Below are 22,795 nucleotides of genomic sequence, written 5' to 3'. Positions count from 1 at the left end.
TTTCGAAGGCTTTGTAACACTCGTAGGCTTGTGTTTTTGATAAAACTGAATCACCGTAACCCTTTCCAACGTTCGCAATGATTCTGCACACGAAATTTTTAGAAATTTTGAGACAAATTTTTTGTTCAATATTTAATTTACAAAGTCACTCATCAGTTTGTGTCAATTTTTATATGTGATGCGCACCGTGTGCCCTTAAAGGGGTTCCCTTTAAAATTTAGTTGCTCAATTGAATAATGTTTCGAATCAATTGTGTCTGACATTTTAAATCTAGTTCAGTTCTTTCATGCCATAAGACGCCCACGACTGACGTTGTGTCAAAACAAAACAAGCTCCAGATTGGAAACGCTTCTTCATGAGGCATGATGTTAGCGAATAGTTTCACTTGAAAAACAACTTGCTTGCATAATAAAAGATCCAGAAAGGGCGTTGATTAGCGGTCATTCACTTGAGTACTTTGTACGTTTGAAATGTTTTTGAAATGTGCATACTGAAGGGATAGTCGAAGTTAGTAAGGAAAAAAACTAAAAAACCCGTAAATCCGCTCAATATTTGTATCTACAAATGTGATACCTCTTGATTGTCCCTATCGCCGTTTTCAACTTATGCTATTCATTATAATCAGCGTCGACATAGTCAAGCACACCATCAGCAACATTTCATTGCATGCACTTAACCGGGGCTAAGCGGTGCTGAGCAACTGCCACAAAGCCAGAGCACAATGTTGAGATTTCTCGACACATCATTACGAGCCATTCAAAGTCACAACCACTCATACGCGCTGCCACCATCCACCACTGCACACACACACGCGCACACTAAGCGGTTCACGCGGCCACCCATTCCATGAGGCGCTCACGCCTTTAACGCTCATTCGCCGCACAGCCAAGTCATACCGCTCGCAGCTAAGCAAAGACCGTAGGCAGGGCGTGATGCGGGCAGAACAATGCGATCGCCAGCCGAAGAAGACGCGCAAAACTTTAAGTGTAAACATAGTTGGGCTGGCGAGCTTAGTTCAGTGCTTCTTGATGGGCGCAAGTTTAACGTACTGGCCGAGCGGCAGTTGGCAATAAAAGGATTTAATTTATTCTTCCTTTAAATATAGTGTGTGAACTTATTAACAGTTAAAGTGTACTGACTATAAGAAGTGTTTAACAAAGGAACTGGAACGTGAAGTGTTTTAAAAATCGAAAATTTAAACAACAAGAGGACAACAAGGACAGCCTAGCTAACTCCGCAAACCGATTAAATATTGAACTATAAATAATGCAATAAAAATTCAGAGCTTCGAAAATCTTTACCAACAGTATTCCATAAAATCAATGCGTGAAACCCTGCGCACAGGCGACAAGTATTGAGAATGTCGCACACATCTGGTTGCAGTATTTTAGATAATTTAACAACCTCACAGCCGCAGCTGCTAACACGCTGCAGCAGCACGGATAGCGGCAGCCAGCTGGTGCTGAATTGCCATCGAAATGGCACTGCCGCCAAAGACATTAACCCAACCAACGCGGCACAGCGACCCCTCAATGCAGGCGGCGCAAGGCAGGCCGCTGTCGATGCGGATGGCGGCATACGCAACTCGGGCTTTGTGGACAATTTTGCGGTGCAACGCCGGCATTCAGAGTACGTGGAGGCCTATGCGGACATGTTGAACGATTGTAGTGGCAAGTCGAATGCACGCCATGCGCGGCCGTTATCCTGTTTCGTACAAACAAAACTCACAAAGAATGGCTATGTAAGCGCATTGCAAGGGGAGCACGAAGTGCAAGGAACGTGGCAGAATTCAGGTCAACTGCGACAGGAGTTTGCAGCTAAAATGGCAGCGTGGCTGAAGCCGCTGAAGTAGGCAAACCAATTTTATTTCGTTTTATTGCAAATTGTTAATCATAGTGCTAAGTTAAAGTAGTGGAAGTTTGTAGTTTTTAAAGACGCTGAACAAGTGGAACAGCAAAGCGACTTTAAGATCTGGTTTGGGTTCTCGAAATTCTTTATAATTGAAAAAGCAGTAAAATAAGTTAGGCGTACACGATATAAATGTAGTTCCGTGGTCCAAAATGTGGACCTTTCCGCATTCCATGACCTCTTAACTACTTTCAACTTAAGCGTTGGTTCGTTATCCTGCCGAACTGTTTTGTCAATATAAGCTTCACAGAAGATTGAATCAATTCAATACCAAATTGCGGTGACTACTGATATGTCCTGATACCTGATATCTCTTAGACTTGATTGAGCGGCTCAAGTCTTTTAATCACTCAACGGACGGAGTTTTCCCATGAATTTTACATCAAATTTTTTAGGTTTAGGGAGAAAGTACGCGGTTTCTTGAATCTTTTCAATCATTTTTTAGGTTAAATATTACCTTTTCCAATAAGGGATGGTACCAGGATCTTTGAAAGGTATTGCAAACTCGACAGAGATATCGTTGTATCAGACTACTGTATTTAAACCCATGATATAATAAATTAACCATAACACATTTTTTAAATTTTTTTCCCTTCTTCCATTGCAGCTCGCAAAATAATCTGTGCAATGGCGGTATTCCCAGTCAAAATCACATACTCGCACCAAAGATACAAAATAGCTGCAGTCCAAATGGTCACAAGAAAGGCACCGTCACACTGTCACACCTGCCACAGCGGCCGCCGGTCGACATCGAGTTCGCTGATATTTCATATTCCGTCTCGGAAGGACGAAGGCGCGGCTTGAAGACCATACTGAAAAGTGTTTCGGGCAAGTTTCGCAATGGCGAACTCACCGCCATCATGGGACCGTCCGGTGCGGGGAAGAGTACACTTATGAACATTCTGGCCGGCTACAAGTAAGTACAACAGCACTCATAGGCATTTATAAGATGGGAATATTAGGAGTATAAAAAAACTAGGAAATTAGTAAAAGTTGTTGAAAGAAATGCAAGAGAAGCTTATGAAGGAAATGAGAGCGGTAATTATGTTCCTGCGGTCACATTCGGATCCATAAAGCTGCTAAAGTTTACCTAATCCAATAAGTCGCAAGTCGTTATAAGCACTATATACATAAGTGTGTCTATATTCACATACAAGCACGGCGCAGGAAAAGTGTTCAGTGTGCCAAGCATTAATATTCGTTTATGGCTTCCTTCCTTGTTCTATTTTCGCACACACTGAAGAGTCGAATACGATTCCTTCGCCTTCCTTCGCCTTCCTTCGTTCAGTTGAGAACCGCAAGCGATTCCGTCTTGTCAACACGTCCTTTGCGACACAAGTCATATTATTATATGACGCTATTTAGGACTACTTCCCTTTATGGTATTTCGCATTTGACATTCTTCGAGTGTTTTCAGATTTGTTGCTTTGTTTCGTGCTTTGCTGTTTATTGATATTCGACGTGTGTGTGTTTGTTGACAGTTTATGGGCACTTGAAACAATATTAGGTTCCTTTTGAGGCAAAGAGAGATAAGACCATTCAAATTCTTTGCTGACAGTTTCGTTTATGTGTTAAGTGATTTATTGAAGACTTGGCCCTGGCTACTTACCAGTTCAGCGTCTTAATAATAAAAGCTCCGATTCAGCTCGACAAAAACATAAAAAGGCTATTGTGCCTTTATTTGCTCTATTATTTGCCGTTGATTATAAAAATCTTCCTTTTTATACCTATACAGCAAGACATAGTCCTTTGTTCCGGCCTTTAAATATAATTGAATGATTTCTTCAATATTTCTTTAGTCTTATTATTTACTGGCGTGGACACCGCTTTCGCGGTTATAGCCGAGTTTACAACAGCGCGCCAGTAGTTTCTTCTTTTCGCAATATGGCGCCAATTGGAGATTCCAAGCGAAGCCAGGTCCTTCTCCACCTGGTCTTTTGAAGGGAGTGGAGATCTTCCTCTTCCTCTGTTGCCACAGGTTGGTACTGTGCCGAAAACTTTCAGAGCTGGAGTGTTTTCTTCCATACGTACGACATAACATTGCCAGAGTAGCCGCTGAACTAAGTGACTTAAAGAGTTTGGCCGTTGTTCGTCGAGAGGGGACTTTACTTCTCAATTTCCTGCTCAGTCCGAAGTACCGCCTGTTGGAAAGAGTTTTTATGCGTAAGCTTTCGAGGCTGATATTGTTGTTGCTGTTAATACTGGTTCCAAGGTTGACGAAATTATCTACGACTTCAAAAATATGACTGTTAACAGTGACGTGGGAGACTAGCCGCGACTGTTTGTTTGATGACAGGAGATATTTCGTCTTGCCCTCGTTCTCTGCCAGACCCGTTTGCGTTGCTGCCTTATCCAGTCTGGAGAAGGAAGAACTAACGGCGCGGTTGTTGAGGCCCATAATATCGATATCTTTGGCGTACGAAAGTAGCTGTACACTTTTATAGAAGATATAAACTTCTCTATTCAATTCTGCAGAACTATTTACTATTTTCTCCAAGAGTAGATTGAAGAAGTCGTACGAAAGGAAGTTAGTTGCCTTGTCTGAAACCTCGTTTGGTATCGAACAGAGAGGTCCTTCCCGATCGTGACGGAGCTTTTGGTATTGCTCAACGTCAGTTATATTTCTTTAGTAGTTTGAGTTAAATAAACTTAAATATACTCTTTGAATCCGAACGGTTTTACCCAAAATCTGAATTTATAATAAAGAAGAAGAAAATGATATTTCACATAAGCTTTTTAACGCTTTCAAACGAGCTACGCAGCATCATTAACGTTCCTATTAATTTTTTTTAGTTAATACCACTCACTTTTCGTTTCAGAACATCGCAGCTGAGCGGCTCGGTGATGATCAATGGCAAAGAGCGTAATCTGCGGCGTTTTCGTAAACTTTCCTGCTACATAATGCAAGATGATATACTCATCGCCAATCTCACAGTGCATGAAGCCATGATGATCTCGGCCAATCTCAAGTTGGGCAAAGATATGAATTTGGCGGCCAAACGCGTAGTTGTACACGAGATACTCGAAACGATCGGTCTGAAGGATTCCAGTAATACGAAGACCTGCAATCTGTCGGGCGGACAACGTAAACGACTCTCGATCGCACTCGAGTTGGTTAATAATCCACCAGTGATGTTCTTTGACGAGCCCACATCCGGTTTGGATAGTTCAACGTGTTTCCAGCTAATTTCTTTGCTCAAGTCGTTGGCACGTGGCGGTCGCACTATCGTTTGCACCATTCACCAGCCGTCGGCGCGTCTCTTTGAAAAGTTCGATCACTTGTACATGCTCGCCGAGGGCCAGTGCATGTACGAAGGACGCGTACGCGGTCTGGTGCCATTCCTCTCGTCGCTCGGCTACAACTGCCCTTCATATCACAATCCGGCCGATTATGTGCTGGAGGTAGCCAGCGGCGAGTATGGCGAATCTGTGCAAAAGCTGGTGGCGGCGGTCAAAAGCGGCGAGTGCAAGAAATTTAGTCACAAAGACTACGGCTTGACGGCTGTGCGCGGCATTGCCAATGACATTGTCAAAGGTGACAATGACTGCAACAACTCCAACAGCACAAGTACGAACAATGCAACACTAACGGCAACCACAACTCTAACACTGGAGGATGAAAAATGCAAAATGGATGAAATGTCCAGCACTTTAATATCACATTCGAATGCACTCAACAATCCCATATTGGAGACGCAACAATCACAACTATCCGACTGCACAGTTATCAACTTGAACATTCCAAACAGCAACAATGACAATGGCAACTCCAACAGCGGACTGCACTACAGCTGCAGCTTCAGTTCGAAGGGCGGACAAGTTGCGCTCACCGGCGCTGCAGAGAAGGCAGCCGCCGCAGGTTGCACCACCTCGCTCTTGGACTCGCATGAAAGTGTTGTTACGCTGCCCAACAGCTCTGGCTTCCCCACCAGCGGCTGGACACAGTTCTGGATACTGCTGAAGCGCTCGTTTGTAACCATCATGCGCGATCGCATGCTGACGCATATGCGTTTGGCCTCGCACGTCATTGTCGGCGCCATTATCGGCATGATCTACTACGATGTGGGCAATGAAGCTTCGAAGGTGATGAGCAATGCGGGCTGTATCTTCTTCACCACGCTCTTCACCATGTTCACGGCGATGATGCCGACGATATTGACGTGTAAGTAAAGTTGCGAGAATCGTTTCAAACTTAGCTGTAATTAAGCTGAAAATTCGTTTATCCGCAGTTCCTACTGAAATGTCGGTGTTTGTGCGGGAGCACTTGAACTACTGGTACTCGCTGAAGGCTTTCTACTTTGCCAAGACAATGGCTGATCTGCCGTTTCAGGTATGTAATGAACCTCCATCTCTTTCATCGCTCTGCCTCTACTCATTGGATCTCGGCACTTTTCACAAACCTTTTTCAATATTTTACACACATTCAACTTTCATATTGCCCTCTCCACAGATCGTCTTCTCCAGCGTCTATGTGATTGTCGTCTACTATTTGACCTCCCAGCCCATGGAGTGGATGCGCATCTCGATGTTCGTCTTCATTTGCGTGCTCACCTCGCTGGTGGCGCAGTCGCTCGGCCTGCTGATTGGCGCTGGCATGAATATCGAAGCGGGCGTCTTTCTCGGCCCCGTCACAACAATACCAACCATACTCTTCTCCGGCTTCTTCGTTAACTTCGACACCATACCGGGCTACCTGCAGTGGGTGACCTATGTTAGCTATGTGCGCTATGGTTTCGAAGGTGAGTCCACTTTATTGACTCCAGTGGCAGGAAACTTGTTAACTTTACGTTCTTTTCTTACAATTTAGGCGCCATGGTGTCGATATATGGCATGGATCGCGCTAAACTGGAGTGCCACGAAATGTACTGCCATTTCCGCAGTCCCAAGAAGTTCTTGGAGGAGATGTCGATGGACAATGCCGAGTACTGGATAGATGCGGTGGCACTGCTCGGCACCTTCGTAGCGCTACGTATTATCGCGTACTTCGTGCTGCGCTGGAAGCTGCACCTCATACGCTAAGCGCTCGTCGCTTATATAATATATAAATAGTTGTACGGTGTAATTATATTATCTATATCTATGTTATGTATTTATAAGTAGAGACAGTCACAAAGACAGTTCCATAAGCATTTCACGCTGATTTCAGTTTGTTTGGGATCACACGTTTAATGTGTGTGTGTGTGTTTTTTATACCATATATATTGAACTTGATATTATTTAGCGCCTTGAATTGATATAAATATATTTTATTATCGTAGAATTTTTACGCATACGGATCATGTAATTTACAAGTAATCAAATAACTGTACTATATGTATGTATGTATATATATTAAGATGCATGCTTGCTTGCGGTGCTTTAATTTTCTTTCCACCCCCCACTTTTGTTACTACATAAGAATTTCTATGGCAAGAAGTTGGCATATTTGTAAGATTAGCGCGTAATTAGCTTGAAATATTATTAGAAGAAATATTAGATTTTCAATAAAACAACATAACTCAAAAAGAACCAGCATTACTATACAAGACAAACAGCACGATATTGAAAACGCATGCTTAACGCAAGCGGATTGTAGACACACAACTGGTTTTTTAGATATTGTACATATGTATGTTAGCTACGAATGTCAGTAACCGATGTATGTGACCAACAAAACGACCGTTCCTATAACAGTCGGGTCTAAGAAACTCAAACGGGCCCACATTTTTATTCGGCCTAGGACTGTCAACTCAGCACCATTCCTGGAAATTTCTTTAGGAATGTTTTCTGCCGCTACAACAATAACAAAAACTACAGCCAATGATATATCCCTTAAAACTGTTTGGTACATATTCGACTTCTAGTGAAAATGGCGATCAGGTACACCACAGTTAGCTTGACTATGCAAAAATGGAGCAGTTTTGCAAAACCCATTGAGCCATTAATTTTGTTATGATAGCCCTTATAGCGCCGAATATCAGTAAAAAAAGAAGATTTTTGAATAAAAATCAGCACTAGTATTCTATATTTTGGTTTTTAACGTTTTTTACCTAGATTTGTCTGAATGAAGTTCACCATTTTGCCGCTTAAAATTCATTACGCCATTTCCTTGAATTCGCGTGAATTTTATTTATAGACTTTAGCATACTTTTCAGCGCGAAAAATTTTATTTAATTCGAACAAACTGCGGGCAAGAAATAATAACTGAAGATTTTATGACTCGAAAGTTTCAAAGCTAAGGGTCTTGGTCCACGATAAAATATTCCCTGGAAATTATTCGAACCCTTTAAATAAATTTTAAGGAAAAAAATTTCTTGCTCGTACTTATTACAACTTGTCATTACAAAAAGAAAACAATATTTAGGGAAATATCATATGCTGGTTCCCTTCAGTTCTTTGTCACACCCATCTTTCCCTTTTTGGACCAGATTGTCTGCAATAAATTTCAATTATCAAGCACAAGAGTGTCAAAGAAGGTATTTTATTGCGATAAATTGCTGACTTAGGTTCGACTACACAAGAAAGCATATTTCTAGGCTGACGGGGTATTATAGTTAGTCGTCTTTGTGATGGGATTACACTCTTTTAGATTCGTTTACTCAATTTTCGGTTAGCAGTCAGCTGTCAGCTAAGTTTTGGTTAAAAAATGTTATTTGCCGGTTAAATAATTTCTTTACCGGTTAAGTTAACCAGTAATTATCTGATAGAAAACGGTCATAAGTTGTGTTGAGATCTATGAAATCGAGACGACAACTAAGCTGAATGGCACTTTTGATTCACTTCAATTCAAAATATAATTTCCATAAAAAGTAATAAAAAGTACTCTTTGGAAAACGCCCAAAAGTATGCACAAAATTAAAACCAATTTGCCATTTATAACAGACAAATTCATATGTAAATATGTATGTTACAAACACAGCCATTATTCCCTCTCCAACTGCAAATGACTTATGGCATTTATAAAGACATATTAAGTTAAATACACTTAATCCAAGAAATAATAATAAATTCTTAATATTTTTAATGAAAGTCTACAAGCAATTATGCACATGATTTTGTATATACGCGATATACACATTTGGAAATCGTCCAAGAAGGTTCTAAAGCAAGCATGCTGAGGTGATATTGAAGAAATTGTGATATGTCTGCGTTGTTTGATATTAATTTCGTTTTAGAACAAATAAAAAATTTTATTAGAAACTAACTACTTTGTCACTTTAAACATAATTACTTTTTTCAATTACTGCAATGCCAAATACTTAGAGATCTGTATGTAAATATGTTTCAATACTTATTTTTGGTATTTTATTGTGCACTTTTTGTCCTTACTTTTTATTAAATAAAAAAAATAAAAGTAAATAATTTTATAATTTTTTTTTTGATTAAAAAAAGTTGGAATTTGAATGCGATGGACTTGATGAGCATTGAATGTGTGTGTTGGAAAACGTTTTTAGATCAATATAAAGTGAACTGTTTTTCCAATTATGAACAAGTTTATTTTTGTAGTGCGATTTAGGTTAAGTGTTGTTGGAAACTAACGAAATTCGTAAGAAACAAACTTAAGAAAAATGGTAAAAAAGTTGAAAGGTGCATAACCGGGATTTAATGTATGAACTGGTGTACTATCGGGTATCTAAAACGAAATATGAAAGTAGATTAACGATTTTAATGAAAGGATTGTTAAAGAAGACGAATTCTAGATTAAGTATGTAAGCTAAGTGGTTAAAAATTAGAGTTGTATTGTTCAAGTGAGTCAAGAAGAAAGTTTTTTTTGAAATATACGCATTTTTTATAATGTTTGCTATTAAAATCAACACACTTATAAAGCCATTCGTTTGAAGCATAAAACTAAGCAATACAATTTTCTTAAGGCGCGAGATTTTTACTTTTTTTCTGCATTTTTTCGCTAAAATGTCATCTCCTGCTTCTCTAGAGGAGCCTCACTTTCCTGTCTAGGCATAAATAGCCAGGGAAATTAAATAAAAAAAAATATTTATACATTATTTATAATTATATAATACTTGAACTGATTAAAAAATTAAGAAAAAATTTATAAAATACCAAATTGTAAGCAAAGAATTAAAAATAGAACATAATATCTTAGTGTGCAATAAACCATTAAATTGTCAAAAATTTAAAAAAAAACTCAGTAACAGCATCCACACAAACATATAAAGTAAGAGTTGGAAGAAAAGTTTCTCATAAAAACCTAAACTATAAAAACAAAAAAGTTAAAAATATGAATCTCGTAATCTTAACATCACAAAATAAAAATATAAATATAAATCCCATAATATTAACGTCAGCAAAATTAAAAAAATCCATCAAAATAAATATTTGCAAGTATCTCAAGCGCTTCGCCGCAAAAGAACGCATCTACAAATTGTCCATATTTGTTGAAAACATCACTATATCCACTTAGTAAATACTTACGCACCTCTCTATGCAAAAATAAAGAAATGCACCTGTTTGTATGTATGTGAAAATCAAACACAAAATTCATATATATATGAAAAAAAAATTAAGAAAAAACAAAAAATTATAATTTAAAAAAATTAAAAAAAATTAAGAAAAAATTTAAAAAATTATGCATATACATAAGTGATTAATAAATATAGCAATTCTACATATACATATATACATATACATATATCTATGTATGTATGTAATCACCAATTGTTATTTAATGCAAGCGAACAACGGACATTTCTGTACTTTGAGATGTGTGTTTTGTAAATATGAAGTTGGTCAAGTAGCTATGTGTATGTGTTTGTAATTTAATACATATATATTGATTTTTCTTACTTATATATATAATTTTAAGCTCAGATATACTAAATAGTTAATTATATACTTGAAATCACTCAAATAAACAACTCAAAAACATAATTTTATTTACACACACGAGTATAATTTTTCTAACAACAAGTGAAAGTGGCAGTGAAAGACGGCAGGAAGTTGGCTGATGAGTGTCTGAAAATAATATTTTGTAAACTTTTTTTTAGTTTTATTAAGGGGTTATATGGGTTTCCTCGTGTGAAAAACCGTCTTTTTTAACAATTTTTTCTCATACAAAAAGTGAAATATTTTATTATAATTTGTTATTGTTACAAACATACACTATTAACAAAGTAATTCTGAAATTTTTGGCAAAAATATTTTAGACTAAACCATTGCGACGCCATTTCCGGTGACCCCTCGGAAAAAAGATGAGCCCGTGTTGGCAGGATAACTCACTACAGGATCATCTAAAGTGAAAAATACGTGTTTTATTTAAAATCTTAACTTAGAACTTGGACGAAGGAAAAACAAACTGAAATTTGGATTTTTGGCAGTTATTTATAAAAAAAAGAGCAATGAAAAATCAGTGAAAATTTCGCGTCATTTTTTCCCAAATAGTTGTAATCGAAAAAAAAACCTTTCATCCAATCCTTTAAGAATTATATCTCAGAGACCTGTATAAACTTTCATGTAGATCGGTTGAGTAGTTGTCGAGAAATCTTATCAACCGACTTCAAACACACAGTTTCGAGAAAAACGCGTTTACATGCATTTTAGGACAATATTCTAGAGGTGTTTTAAGAAGACAATAAAAAAAATCAATTTTTTGAAACCTTTAAACCCATGTGACCCCTTAAAGTCATTGTCAAAGCAGACCCCCATACATGTTTTCGTAAGGAGCACACCTACTGCGAAATTTTGAAAAAATATAATTTTTTTAAATTTCGCTAGCTTATATCTTTGAAAATAACATACTAAAATTTCCAATCGATATCTCATATAGTTTTTGTGCTACAAGCATTTAAAGGATAACCGCTCAGTTCAATCCAGTTCAACAGTTGATTTTCAAACCCTTTTTTTTTCAAACTCGAGTCGAATGATCAGATTACCATGAAATTTCTACCCGTCCTGTATATAATTCTACATACAATTACCGAATCGGTTTTCTAAGCTGATCAAAAATCGAATTTTAGCAGACCACACCGACCAGAATTTGGGATAAAAATCATTTTTTCCTTAAATTCCATAATTTTTTCAATTTTTGATATAAGTATATACTTTTTTTGATCGCAAATCATTGTACGGAGAATATTTTTTAGTTTAAGAATTTTTTTTATTTTGAGGTTCCATCCACGTAGAAGGTCGTATTACTTGGCAATGGCAACTCAAAAAATATTTAATTTTTTTTTTCAAAAATTTCACCTCGCATTTTCGAAACATGTATAAATATACCCTGAAACTTTTCAAAACAATCGATTCAGTACTTTTTTAAACTCAAAAATCTACGTTTTTAGGCTGTCATACTAGGTGTGCCCCTTAATTTTTCTCTTATTTACAAGTGATATGTTTTTTACCAACATTCAGTTTTTTCTGCGCACAAAAATCGTTTTCTTATATATTAGTACGTACCATATATAACATATACTATATATGTACATGTACACATACAATATTATTATAACAAAATTTTTTTTGTCACTCATACGCCCTGTACTCCACTAACTCTAAGGCCTGTTTTTAGCTACCTAATTTATTATGGCATCACGAAAAGCTTTGCAATGAAGAGCTTTCATTGCAGAAGCTTTCTGTACGTTGTTTGCGCGAGAAGCTTTTACGACTGCAGCTTTTTTAGTACACACAGGCAAATGAACTAAACAAGTGGATATCTAAATTCAACAGCAACGACGATTTTTTAAAGCTTTAACAAATTAATAGATATCTAAAAGAAAAATGTATGGGAAACTGGCAGTTGCAGTTGAATACTCCAACAAATGTTTTGAGATTTTTTCTACTTATATATCGCTCCTCGAATAAAACTAAACGAAATCTAAAATTATAATAAAACGTTTAGAAAAGTGATCAAATTTTAGCAAAGCCGAATGAAGTTTTCAGCACGATTCACTTACATTAAAAGCTGTCAATCTGTCGAAACTGCTGAGAATTAGAAGTCACAGATAAGAAAACGCTGGTATTCCTTGCAAAATACTACCGAATAAGCTGCTAAAACTACGAATTTTTATTTGCAAAAGCCTCTAAAAAAACTGATACATTTCCTTAAAATCTTCTTAATGATGGAAATCAAAACTTAAAGCCAGAAATATATGAAAAAACCTATCTAAGTCAGTTTTATTTGAACAAGAATGCTCCAAAAAGAGACGAATAACTTTTATATAAATTTTTCCTCAATTTTATTAGTCATTTGCTAGCCACGCCTAATGCAACGTTGCTCTAACGCACAGCGGCGCGGTAGCGGCCATTGCCAGTCGAGAAGTGCAATGTGCAAAATGCGCTCATTGCACGAGCTCCACCGAGTGGCAGCTTCAGTCTGTCGCCGACAGTTTCCCAAGTAGGTGTGGTGCGCTAGGCCAATATTTTTCCGTGTGTATTTTCCGCCGTTATTTGTTTTTTTTCGTTTTCATAAAACTGAGGAGAGACTCATTGTGTGCTACACATACAGGAAAGTAGCAGTTTTCATTGGAACAAGTCGTGCATGCCGCGCCAAAAAATGTGACAACCACTTATCGAGCATAATAGCAAACTAATAGCGTAAAATATTCTTTGTTTGTGTTTGTTTTCACTTCATTTGTTGCAAAAGTTATTTTTCGCTGACACTCAAAGCGGCACTTGCCACTTGTTGCATGACCGCATACGATAAGCTGCACGCTTATCTAACAAACCAGTTATTTATTGCTCGTCAAATTTTCCGCCGCTCTGCGCTTTGTGCACACAACACCAACAAGCACACACACACACATACACGGCGGAGAGTAATCGCTTATGTATTTGAAAGTAATTTGCTCGCGTGCGATTTCTCTAAACCGAAGCGAAGCGCTTTTCGCCACCGCGCCCACACCAGCAAAGACCTTACACGACGCGCGACGAACGGCAGCGGGCGCGCGGTCGTCGTCTAGCATAGTGTGTGTTGCATTTGTTCTGCGACCGAGTTATTGACCCTTGCCAAACGAGATTTTTCGCATTCTACAACAAATCCAACGCGAAACACGCAGCGGCGGCGTCTTATACCGTCCGTCGGTTTTCTTAAGTGCGCGCAAAGTTTTCGTAAGTACTCGTTTCGTGATACTTGAACGTGTCGACAGTGTTTGAAATGGAACGCGATGATTACGCTTTGAATCTCGTCGAAAAAAATAACCGGTAAGTTGAGGTCAAGTAGGTGTAGAGCACGGTTAAAGTCAGCCAAGCGCTGAAAGTGCGCTCGTTCAATGCAAAAGTAGTCGCTTTCTTTTCATTTACTTGTATCAGTACTTAAGTGCTTGGGAGCCAACGCATCTTTTGTATGCGAAAATGCCAGGCGTGTCACCATTAATGAGCGCACTTGTCGCATGTGTTCTTTACAAAGATTCACTGCTGCAATTGCTTGTTAGCTAAGCATTTTTTATTTTACAGTAATGATTATTTAGTTTGGAATTACCTAACAATGCATGCAGGGGTATTTTTAAAGGGGCACAACTAGTGTGACAGAATAAAACAACGTCGAGTTTTGAGAATTAAAAAAATAATAATCTGTTTCCATTAATAATCCATTGTCTAGCAACTTTGAAGTACTTCAGGAATATACAGTGAAATTTTGGAGAAAAAAAACGTTTGAGCTATACGGGATTTCTGGCGCTAAAAACAGGTCCTCCACTGATTCCGACCTTTTCCGTGGATGAAACTCAAAAATACAAAATTCCCGTTAAACTAGATGATATTCTCCGTACAAATCAAACCTGATAAAAAAATTTAAATTTTATTCCAAATTTTGGTCGCTTTCGGGCTGTCAAAATTCGATTATTGATTATCTCAAAAATCGATAGGTAATGAATGTAGACTTATATAAAGAAGAGGCAGAAAATTTCATAGCGATCGGATCAGTTATCTTCGAGTTATCACTAAAGCAATCTCAAAAGTTCCTGTTTCGAGAAAAACTCGTCTAAAGACAAACTCGTAGAGTTGATTTCCTCTCCGATCGCCGAAAAAACAGTCCTTGCTAATCCGATATACTTTTCATCCAAAGTTCATCCAAAGTCCACCAAGGCCCAAGATCGATCGCAAGAGATCTAGTGATCTCTTTGCCCTCAGTAAGGTTAGCTAATTGTGTGGCTTTTAACGGGCCATTACACTTCATTCATGACTGTCTCGCGTGTGGGAGGTCAATACTTAAACACTTGAGAGCGCATACTTTCAGACATTCCACCGAGCTGGCGGGCATGGAATTAAATGCCTGTGCAAATTTTAATTATCTCCTAATTTATGGTTCGAACACAGGAGTTCTTCTTTTCTATGACTTCACAAAGGACTACATCCACGTGTGATCTTTTATCAGCCATCTAACCTAACCTTTCTTTCTGAAGATATCATTACCTCTTACCTGAACGCGTACAGTTGAATTTAGGAACAATTAAATGCGTTAAACAGATAAATCTGATGCTAAATGGATTTAGAATTACAAATACCGCAAGTAATAACGTAAATATTGAAACTATATAAAGTGCATGGCCATAAAATATACGGACATTTTTTTAAAACTGTGCCGACAAAAACTACGGCGTAGCCACTTGTTTAAGTATAATTATTTTTAATTACTTTAACAGTAAAGTTCTAACCACTTTAAGTGTCATGCGCTTAATTGCATTTAATTGCAGCCGTGTGCTGAGAGCTAGCCATAAGCTCATTAAAAATATTGAAAGCTTTATGCTTGTGTTGTATATTTGTGGAAATAATTGCATTACAATTTTGCTGAGAAAAGGCAAACAAGTTAAACGTGTTCGATTCGCAGAGTACAATGTTCGAATTCTCCCAAAGTATACCTTATTTATAATCTACGATTATATACGTGCACATATTGTTATTACTAGTTATAATTTTTACCGATTGAAAAGAATGGTGGAGTATGGCAAATCGAACAGCTACTGGTATAAGTCACAGAGACTGGCATAATCAAATAGGTATAGAATAGAGGGAGGTTTGAACATTTTAGTGAGATATTGGCACCGCTCTTGTATTGAATTCCGAGTTTAACCTCTTGCTATTGCTAGTTATACCTTTTCCCGATTGAAAGCAAGGATGGAGTAAGGTGCATCGAACAAGCAAGTGGCATAAGTCACTGACACTGGCAAAATAAAATAGATATAGAATAAAAAGAGGTTGAAGGGGATTTTAGTGAATATGGAGAATAGTTGTGGAGTTTAGATAAAAATTTCGAACAAGAGAGGAAAGCAGAAAGAACAAATAAAAAAGTGGCGAAAGAAATACTACTGTATGTCTGGTTGATATTTGCAAACATTTGAAGGAAACATTGTCCATATTGCCTTTAGATGCTGGGTTGACTTAAAATATGAACTTTAATTCGTACAGAAATAATAAATATTGTTTTCTTTATGAAAAGTGAGTTTCGAAAAATAATAAAAAAATATTATAAATCAGTTTTAGCCTAAAGTAGTTGTTACAGAGGCATGAAAGACATAATAATCGCATTTAAGCACACTCAAAAGCGTTGAAAGCATGGCTTTTCCTTATGCGACTTTCTTTAAGTTTTCCAAACTCCGCTCGCGCAATGAAGAATGGCACAATGAAAAGCATTTATGAATATGCTCAAAAGTACTCGTTATAAATGCATGAAAGCACACTAGATTCCCCTTAGTTAAAAGCAAGAATGCATGCAAATATTAAGCCCCACCGAAAGCTACAAACAGTGAGGCCCAACAATACCCAGGCGCAATAGTGAAACTCAGAGAAAAACCTGTGTGGAAAAGGCAGGCTGCAAAATATCTAAGATTGCGTGCGAAAACGCACTTATGTGGATATGTATGTATGTATTTGAAAATTTTCATGCATAACTAACTGGACGCTCAAGTTAGCATGACAAACTGCAATTCGCTGGGACATTGGCATTACTTTTCGTGTTGTAACTGCAATTTGTGATAAATAGAAAACACAATGAAAGTTACGAAATCAACTCTGTTTCATTACACACGAGCACATATAAACATATAAACACATATACATACATACGTGCATACATATGTACATACGTACATTGACGATATTCAAATCTGAAAAAGCAATGACCTGAAAACAACTACACTGTGGTGAAACCGTAATGTGAGTGCCCATAATGAGTAGTTGTTGTTGCACATACATATACGAGTATTATAGTGGAAAATGTATGTCAAAACGGCTTCCTGTACTTCAAAGTGTTCAAAAAGTATTTATATATAAATCTTATATTAGTTTTTATGCGACTTGCGAGGCTTATAAACTTACCAGCTGCGAAGAATGATTGGTTCTCATTTCGGCGCATATGTAGCTTCTGAAAATAATAGATTTTCGGGATATTAATAAAGTTAGTTTATATTTTATAGCAAATAGTAATTATTATGTTCAAGATATATTTGATATATTGTCTACCCAAAATGTTATATACATATGTATATAATATTAGAAACAAAGTTATAAAAATAATTTAAAACTTGAAATTTTGGTTTTTACTGATCGGGAGTTTAAGTGATCGGGTAGCTATGCATCGGTTGTACACCACACCCACTTCCTATACTTCCCCTTTCCCTGTCTCTTAATTCGCTGAACTACATACAAGTATGTCAATGTCGTCGTCGCATGCAGTTCATCGTTCCATCGAATTCGATATTCGCTGTGGCCCACGCACAAAGGTCCATAAATCTTTCGCAGAACCTTTCTTTCGAAAACTCGTAACGTCGATTCATCAGTTGTTGTCATCGTCCATGCCTCTGCACCGTATAGAAGGCGGGAATTTTTATTTTTAACGAATTTATTATTATTTAGTAGGTTGCAGTCCCTTAAAGAATTGTGCTGGTTATAACAACAATTAACAAGCTTCTTTGAGAAACACTTCTAATTTATAAAATTAATAATTTAAGTAATATATTTTCTTTCGAAATTTATTTTCCAAAAGTGGCTTAAGAACCCATAAAGTTTTATAAAATAAACAGGGTCGCAAAAAAAATAATTTATGCGCAATAAAGCTGTCACATTAGCAATTTAAGGCGCTAGCGCCCACGCATCATCAAAGTTGAATTGGCAAACGCAATTTATCTTGAAAAGTTCGCTCGTGCGCCTTAGTGTAGGCAACGTTAGTGGGTTGACAGCTGCCCTATGTAAACTTTCACTTCGCTTATGGCGCTCTGCAACTATTTTCTGCTTTGTAAGCAAATAATTGCAATTTGCATAACTTTGCAAGAATCGAAACTGAACTTTGTGCAAAAAATGTAGGCTAAGAAGAAGAAGAAGAACTTTCGCAAACTTCAAAGCCACTAGCGAATTGCAAGCGGCTGCAGTCAAACAGTTATTTCTGTGGTGCGGCATACTTGCAATGAATTTAACCGCAATTGCAACAGTAAAACTAAATTTGAGGAAATTTATTATTTTTTTTTTTGATTTTTTATTTTTTTTTTCATTCGTCTAATTATAGTGACTACATTGACAGCAGAAACCGCAGCGTGTCTCTATGTTTCTTTGAAAAGCTACATATATCTAACAGATGTATATATAGTACATAGTAGTAGTATAGACATATATATAGTACCGTTGCACTTGTGCATACACTATGACAATAATTTCACTCCACTCAAAGCTTGTAATTGCCACAAAGCCGTCCCTCCAGTCAAAAATTCAGAAATTAGCAGCACTGTTAGCCATAAGCAATGTCTGTATGTTTATGAATTTGAATTATGAATTTTCTTTGTTTATTTGTCACAAGCTGTGAATTACTTATTTACATTTCTTCAACTTTTTCGGCGAAACCGCGCTTCATTTTACGCCTGAATGCTTAGCAAATCAACATTTAGTATAATGATTTAACTCACACACACACACACACATGTATGCACTATATGTGCTCAGTTCTCGGCAGCTAATCTTTTGTTTAAACGCTACTTTTTGCAATAGTTTACAATTTTCGCTTTTGTTTTGCTGTTGTTGTAGCTTTTTCATGAGCCAAATGCTGCGTAATGCTATATGGTCATAATTGTAACTTCATAGCGCAAACATTGACCGACAAATTAGTGCATACACACATACTTATAACCCAACACATGCCTGTGTATGTGTGTGTGTGCGAATTTTTGCTTGCATGCATGCACACAGCCCATGGCTAGAGCGCACATTGTGGCTCATCAGCAGAAGCTGACATTTTCCAGCGTCATATTGGCACTTCTGCCAAATGCCGCGCGTATTCACCCGCTCGCCGTCGCGCGTTTGCCTTGTCGTTATCTCGCTGCGCACATTTTCAAGGCCCTTAAACACATTCTCATTACAAAAATTGTAAAATATTATATTTAATATGAATTATGACTTTAATGTGCGCTTACATGCAAACGCACGAGTGTTTGCCACAGCAATTGCCATTGACAACTACAATTGCAATTACAATAACAACAATAACAAGTGTTATACAGAAGTTAAATTTCACACGCTGTCGCGTTGAACTACATACCTACATATATATGTATATGTATAAGTATATATTAACTACTGTGCCTCAATCCACTGGTTCAAGCGCTTCAGCCAGAGCGAGTTTGTGTGCGTATGTGTGGGCCTGTTAATGTCAGCAGCAATTGCCAATTTGGCTAAGTCACTCTTGGAAGCTTCGCAAAAAATGCCGAAAACTATGCCAAACAGCGCGACATAAACCATATGAAAATTATAAAATGTCGACAGTTATGTTTGTGAGTTTATAATATTGCGTAATTGCTTCTAGAAATTGACAACTGTGTAGGACAGCTCGCTAGTGGCTAGATAAGCATGTGCCAAACATTAATTTTAAATGGATAATCTTCAGCAGCGGGTTAATATTAAATTTTTAAAGCAAAAAATATTCTTAATTTCTAAAATAACGCAAGTTTTTTTTTTCTTTTGTAAAACTGCTTCGCTAATCTTATTCTAGAGTCTATTAGTTCATAGTGCTTACCTTTAAAAGTGTTGGTGTTTTTGGATACCGGTTTCTTTATACTTGTGTAGCTCTAAAGACTGCAGATATTTAGTTTTGTGAAAGCACTACTACAACACCTCTTGAATATCGTTCTAAATTTTCAAGTTGATCGGAGTAACAGTTTCGGAGATACAGCACTGAGAACTTGTTCGCTCGAGGCTAGCTAGGCTAAGTGCGACGTCTTTAAACGCGTTTTTCTCGAAACTGTGTTTTTGAAGTCGGTTGGCAAGATTTCTTGAGAACTACTGAATTGAGTTTCATGAAATTTTGCACAGATCCTTGAGATACAATTCTTAAAGACATGGACGCATGATTTTTTTTTCGATTACAACTATTTGAAAAAAGTCACAAATTTTAACTGAAATTCTAATTTTTTTGTAAAAATATCCGCCAAAAATCCAATTTTCAGTTTTTTTTCCTTTTCTTAGTTAAAGTATTCTTTTCACTTTAGATGATCCGGTAAGGGGTTATTCTGCAAACGCCGGCGCATATTTTTTCCGAGGGGTCACCGGAAATGGCGTCGCAATAGCCGAGCTTAAAATATTTTTCCCAAAAATTTCAGAATTTCTTTGTTTTATGTTTGTAACAATAAAAAAATCTAATAAAATATTTAATTTTTTATATTAGAAAAAAAAAATGTTGATAAAAGGCTGTTTTTTCCCCCGAGAAAACCCATGTATCCCCTTAAGTGAATATTAAGAATTTAATCTGCAGGGAACAAGAACCTTGTTGAAGCTCGGGATAAATGCGCATTGATGCAATTTACGGTTGAGGGTTTATCTTTCAAGATGTATCTAAACTTCACTTTTGTTCTGGCCCACCTAGTATGACAACCTAATTAACGCCAGTTTTTGGAACTATTGAAGAGAAACTACTCTATCGATTGCATAGAAAATTTCAAGGTGCTTGTTTCAAGAATACACAGTGAAAAAAAATTATATGCTTTAAACGAGGTCTTCGAAATAAAAATTATCCTTACAATGACTTAAAATAAAAAACTTGAATTGAGCGGCTTATCTGTATATAGGTGTAACTCAAAAACCATTTGAAATGTAACATTTTAGTATGTAAATTTTAAGGGTCTGCCATCGGCAAAAATGGGAAAAAAGCAATATCGATTTTTTTTAAATATCACACTAAGAGGCACTCTCAACAACTTCCTCAAACTATAAATCTTTAAACCGCGTTATGTAAATACTGTCTTAAAAGCATTAGGCGCTGACAGTTTTGTGATAAGCATGGCAAATACATAATTGATAAGCATTATAAATGAATAATGAAATATAAAGACTTAATTTAAACAAAGAAACTTGCATTTTCTATATATAATACAACAAATCTCCGTCATTCCCGACATGTGTAATACTTACACCAAGACTTCGACTGCAATCGCGCACGTTCAAGCGCAGCGTTCAAAGTTTAATTCCGTAAGTGAAGCTTAATTAAATAATCACAATATAAAAATAAATAATAGTCATGGCTTAATACTAAGTGTCAGAGAAAATTAGGCATTGTAAGTGACTATATATGTGCATATGTATGTATATAAATGTATATATTTATTGCTATCAATGAAATTAGTCACGTGTTGCTTTTGTATGTATGACTTTTGAAAGTAACCTGTGATGAATTGAAGTAGTACAAATCAGAACTAGTTGGTATGAACCACAACACACAACTAGTCTTCAGACTAACATTTTTCCAACAAACTTGTCGCTAATCAAATTTTGATTTGAAACACCCAAGTCTCCTTCTAGTTCAAAATTGACAAAATATTTGAAAAATTAAAGGTGGTTAATCATATATCGCTTCATTTATTGTAAAAGTCTGTCAAGCAGTCCTGTAACTAGTACCTTCTGGAGTAGTCAGAAATTCAGTAAAGAATTCACAATTCACTTCCTTTCAAAATTTGACAGCTTAATGAGCCAGCGCTGAATAGGCACACAATGGCTTAATCGTCAAATGATCTCAAACTAAGTAGAGAAGTACTTAATGTGACCATTATTTACTATTACATAATAATTATACACCTGCCTTCATTAAGATTTTTTTTTTACTTTTCAGCGGTAATATAGAGTTTGAAGTATTTAAGAAGGGAGTGGAACGGAAAATTTATCAGACAAATTAACCCAAAATTACTTTCAGCTGGCAAAATGCTTTTATCTACATTTACGAATATACTATACTATAAGTAATACTATCTCACACCTGTCGTAGCTACATCAAATAACATGAAATTCTTGTTAGCAAATAAAACAATAAAAAAGCAATTTTTTGGCGTAAATTTTATCGAAAGTACACAGAAGTTCCGCCAATGAGGCATCATAAAACACATATCTAAATTACAAACTAATCTTATCAGTAACAAGTAAAAAACAAAACGACCTTTAAACTGCTTAACTTTCAAACTTTCGATGATTGACTGCCACAACGTCAGGGTACATACCTTTATATATGTATTTATGTGCATTAGGGTGAGTCAAAAAAAATGTATATTTAAAATTTATATTTTTTTGACTTTGCACTCTGAAAACATACGAATATGTATGTAAATTACGGTGGATCAAAAATTTTTTTGATATTTTTTTTTTGATTTGGTTATCTGAAAACAAGGTTTTTTGGTGCCCCTACGAAAATCTTTACAGGTATGAACCTTTCATTGTTCGGGGTGATCGCCCGCCTTAAGAAATCAGACAGAAAAATTCATATTTTGCCTCCAACTTGTTGAAAAAATATTTCGTTTTTAAGGTTTTATAGGAACTTAATTGCTCAACGAAATTTTCACGTACGATATTTTCGAATACCTAACCATTTAAAATATATTAAGGGCTGAGATATAATTATTTTAAGCAGACTTTTTTTGCTTATAAATTTTGAACTCATTGGTCATATACTTGTATATTTGGCGAGACTTTCATAGAAAAAAAATGTTCCTGGAAAATT

At 36.6% G+C, this 22,795-nt stretch overlaps 2 protein-coding genes across 2 annotated transcripts in view; both read left to right on the top strand.

The window, feature by feature from the left end:
* The first annotated feature begins 1,016 nt into the window (after positions 1 to 1,016).
* Positions 1,017 to 9,575, top strand: LOC120767963 (ATP-binding cassette sub-family G member 1). Its single transcript, XM_040094356.1, has 6 exons — positions 1,017 to 1,848; positions 2,516 to 2,824; positions 4,728 to 6,070; positions 6,138 to 6,238; positions 6,359 to 6,647; positions 6,716 to 9,575. The coding sequence occupies exons 1-6, from the start codon at positions 1,361 to 1,363 to the stop codon at positions 6,925 to 6,927; spliced, it is 2,742 nt and encodes a 913-aa protein (XP_039950290.1). The 5' UTR covers positions 1,017 to 1,360; the 3' UTR covers positions 6,928 to 9,575.
* Positions 9,576 to 13,217: 3,642 nt separating this feature from the next.
* LOC120767964 (ATP-binding cassette sub-family G member 1) overlaps positions 13,218 to 22,795 on the top strand; it is a 42,467-nt gene continuing 32,889 nt past the window's right edge. The window contains exon 1 of the mRNA XM_040094357.1: positions 13,218 to 14,040. Coding sequence (XP_039950291.1) covers positions 13,994 to 14,040 — 47 coding nt within the window. The 5' untranslated portion in view covers positions 13,218 to 13,993. The remainder of the gene's footprint in view (positions 14,041 to 22,795) is intronic.

Source organism: Bactrocera tryoni, chromosome 2, assembly GCF_016617805.1.
Source record: "Bactrocera tryoni isolate S06 chromosome 2, CSIRO_BtryS06_freeze2, whole genome shotgun sequence".
NCBI lineage: Eukaryota > Metazoa > Arthropoda > Insecta > Diptera > Tephritidae > Bactrocera > Bactrocera tryoni.
The sequence above is the reverse complement of the archived record's forward strand: the minus strand, read 5'-3'. Positions and strand labels throughout refer to the sequence as shown.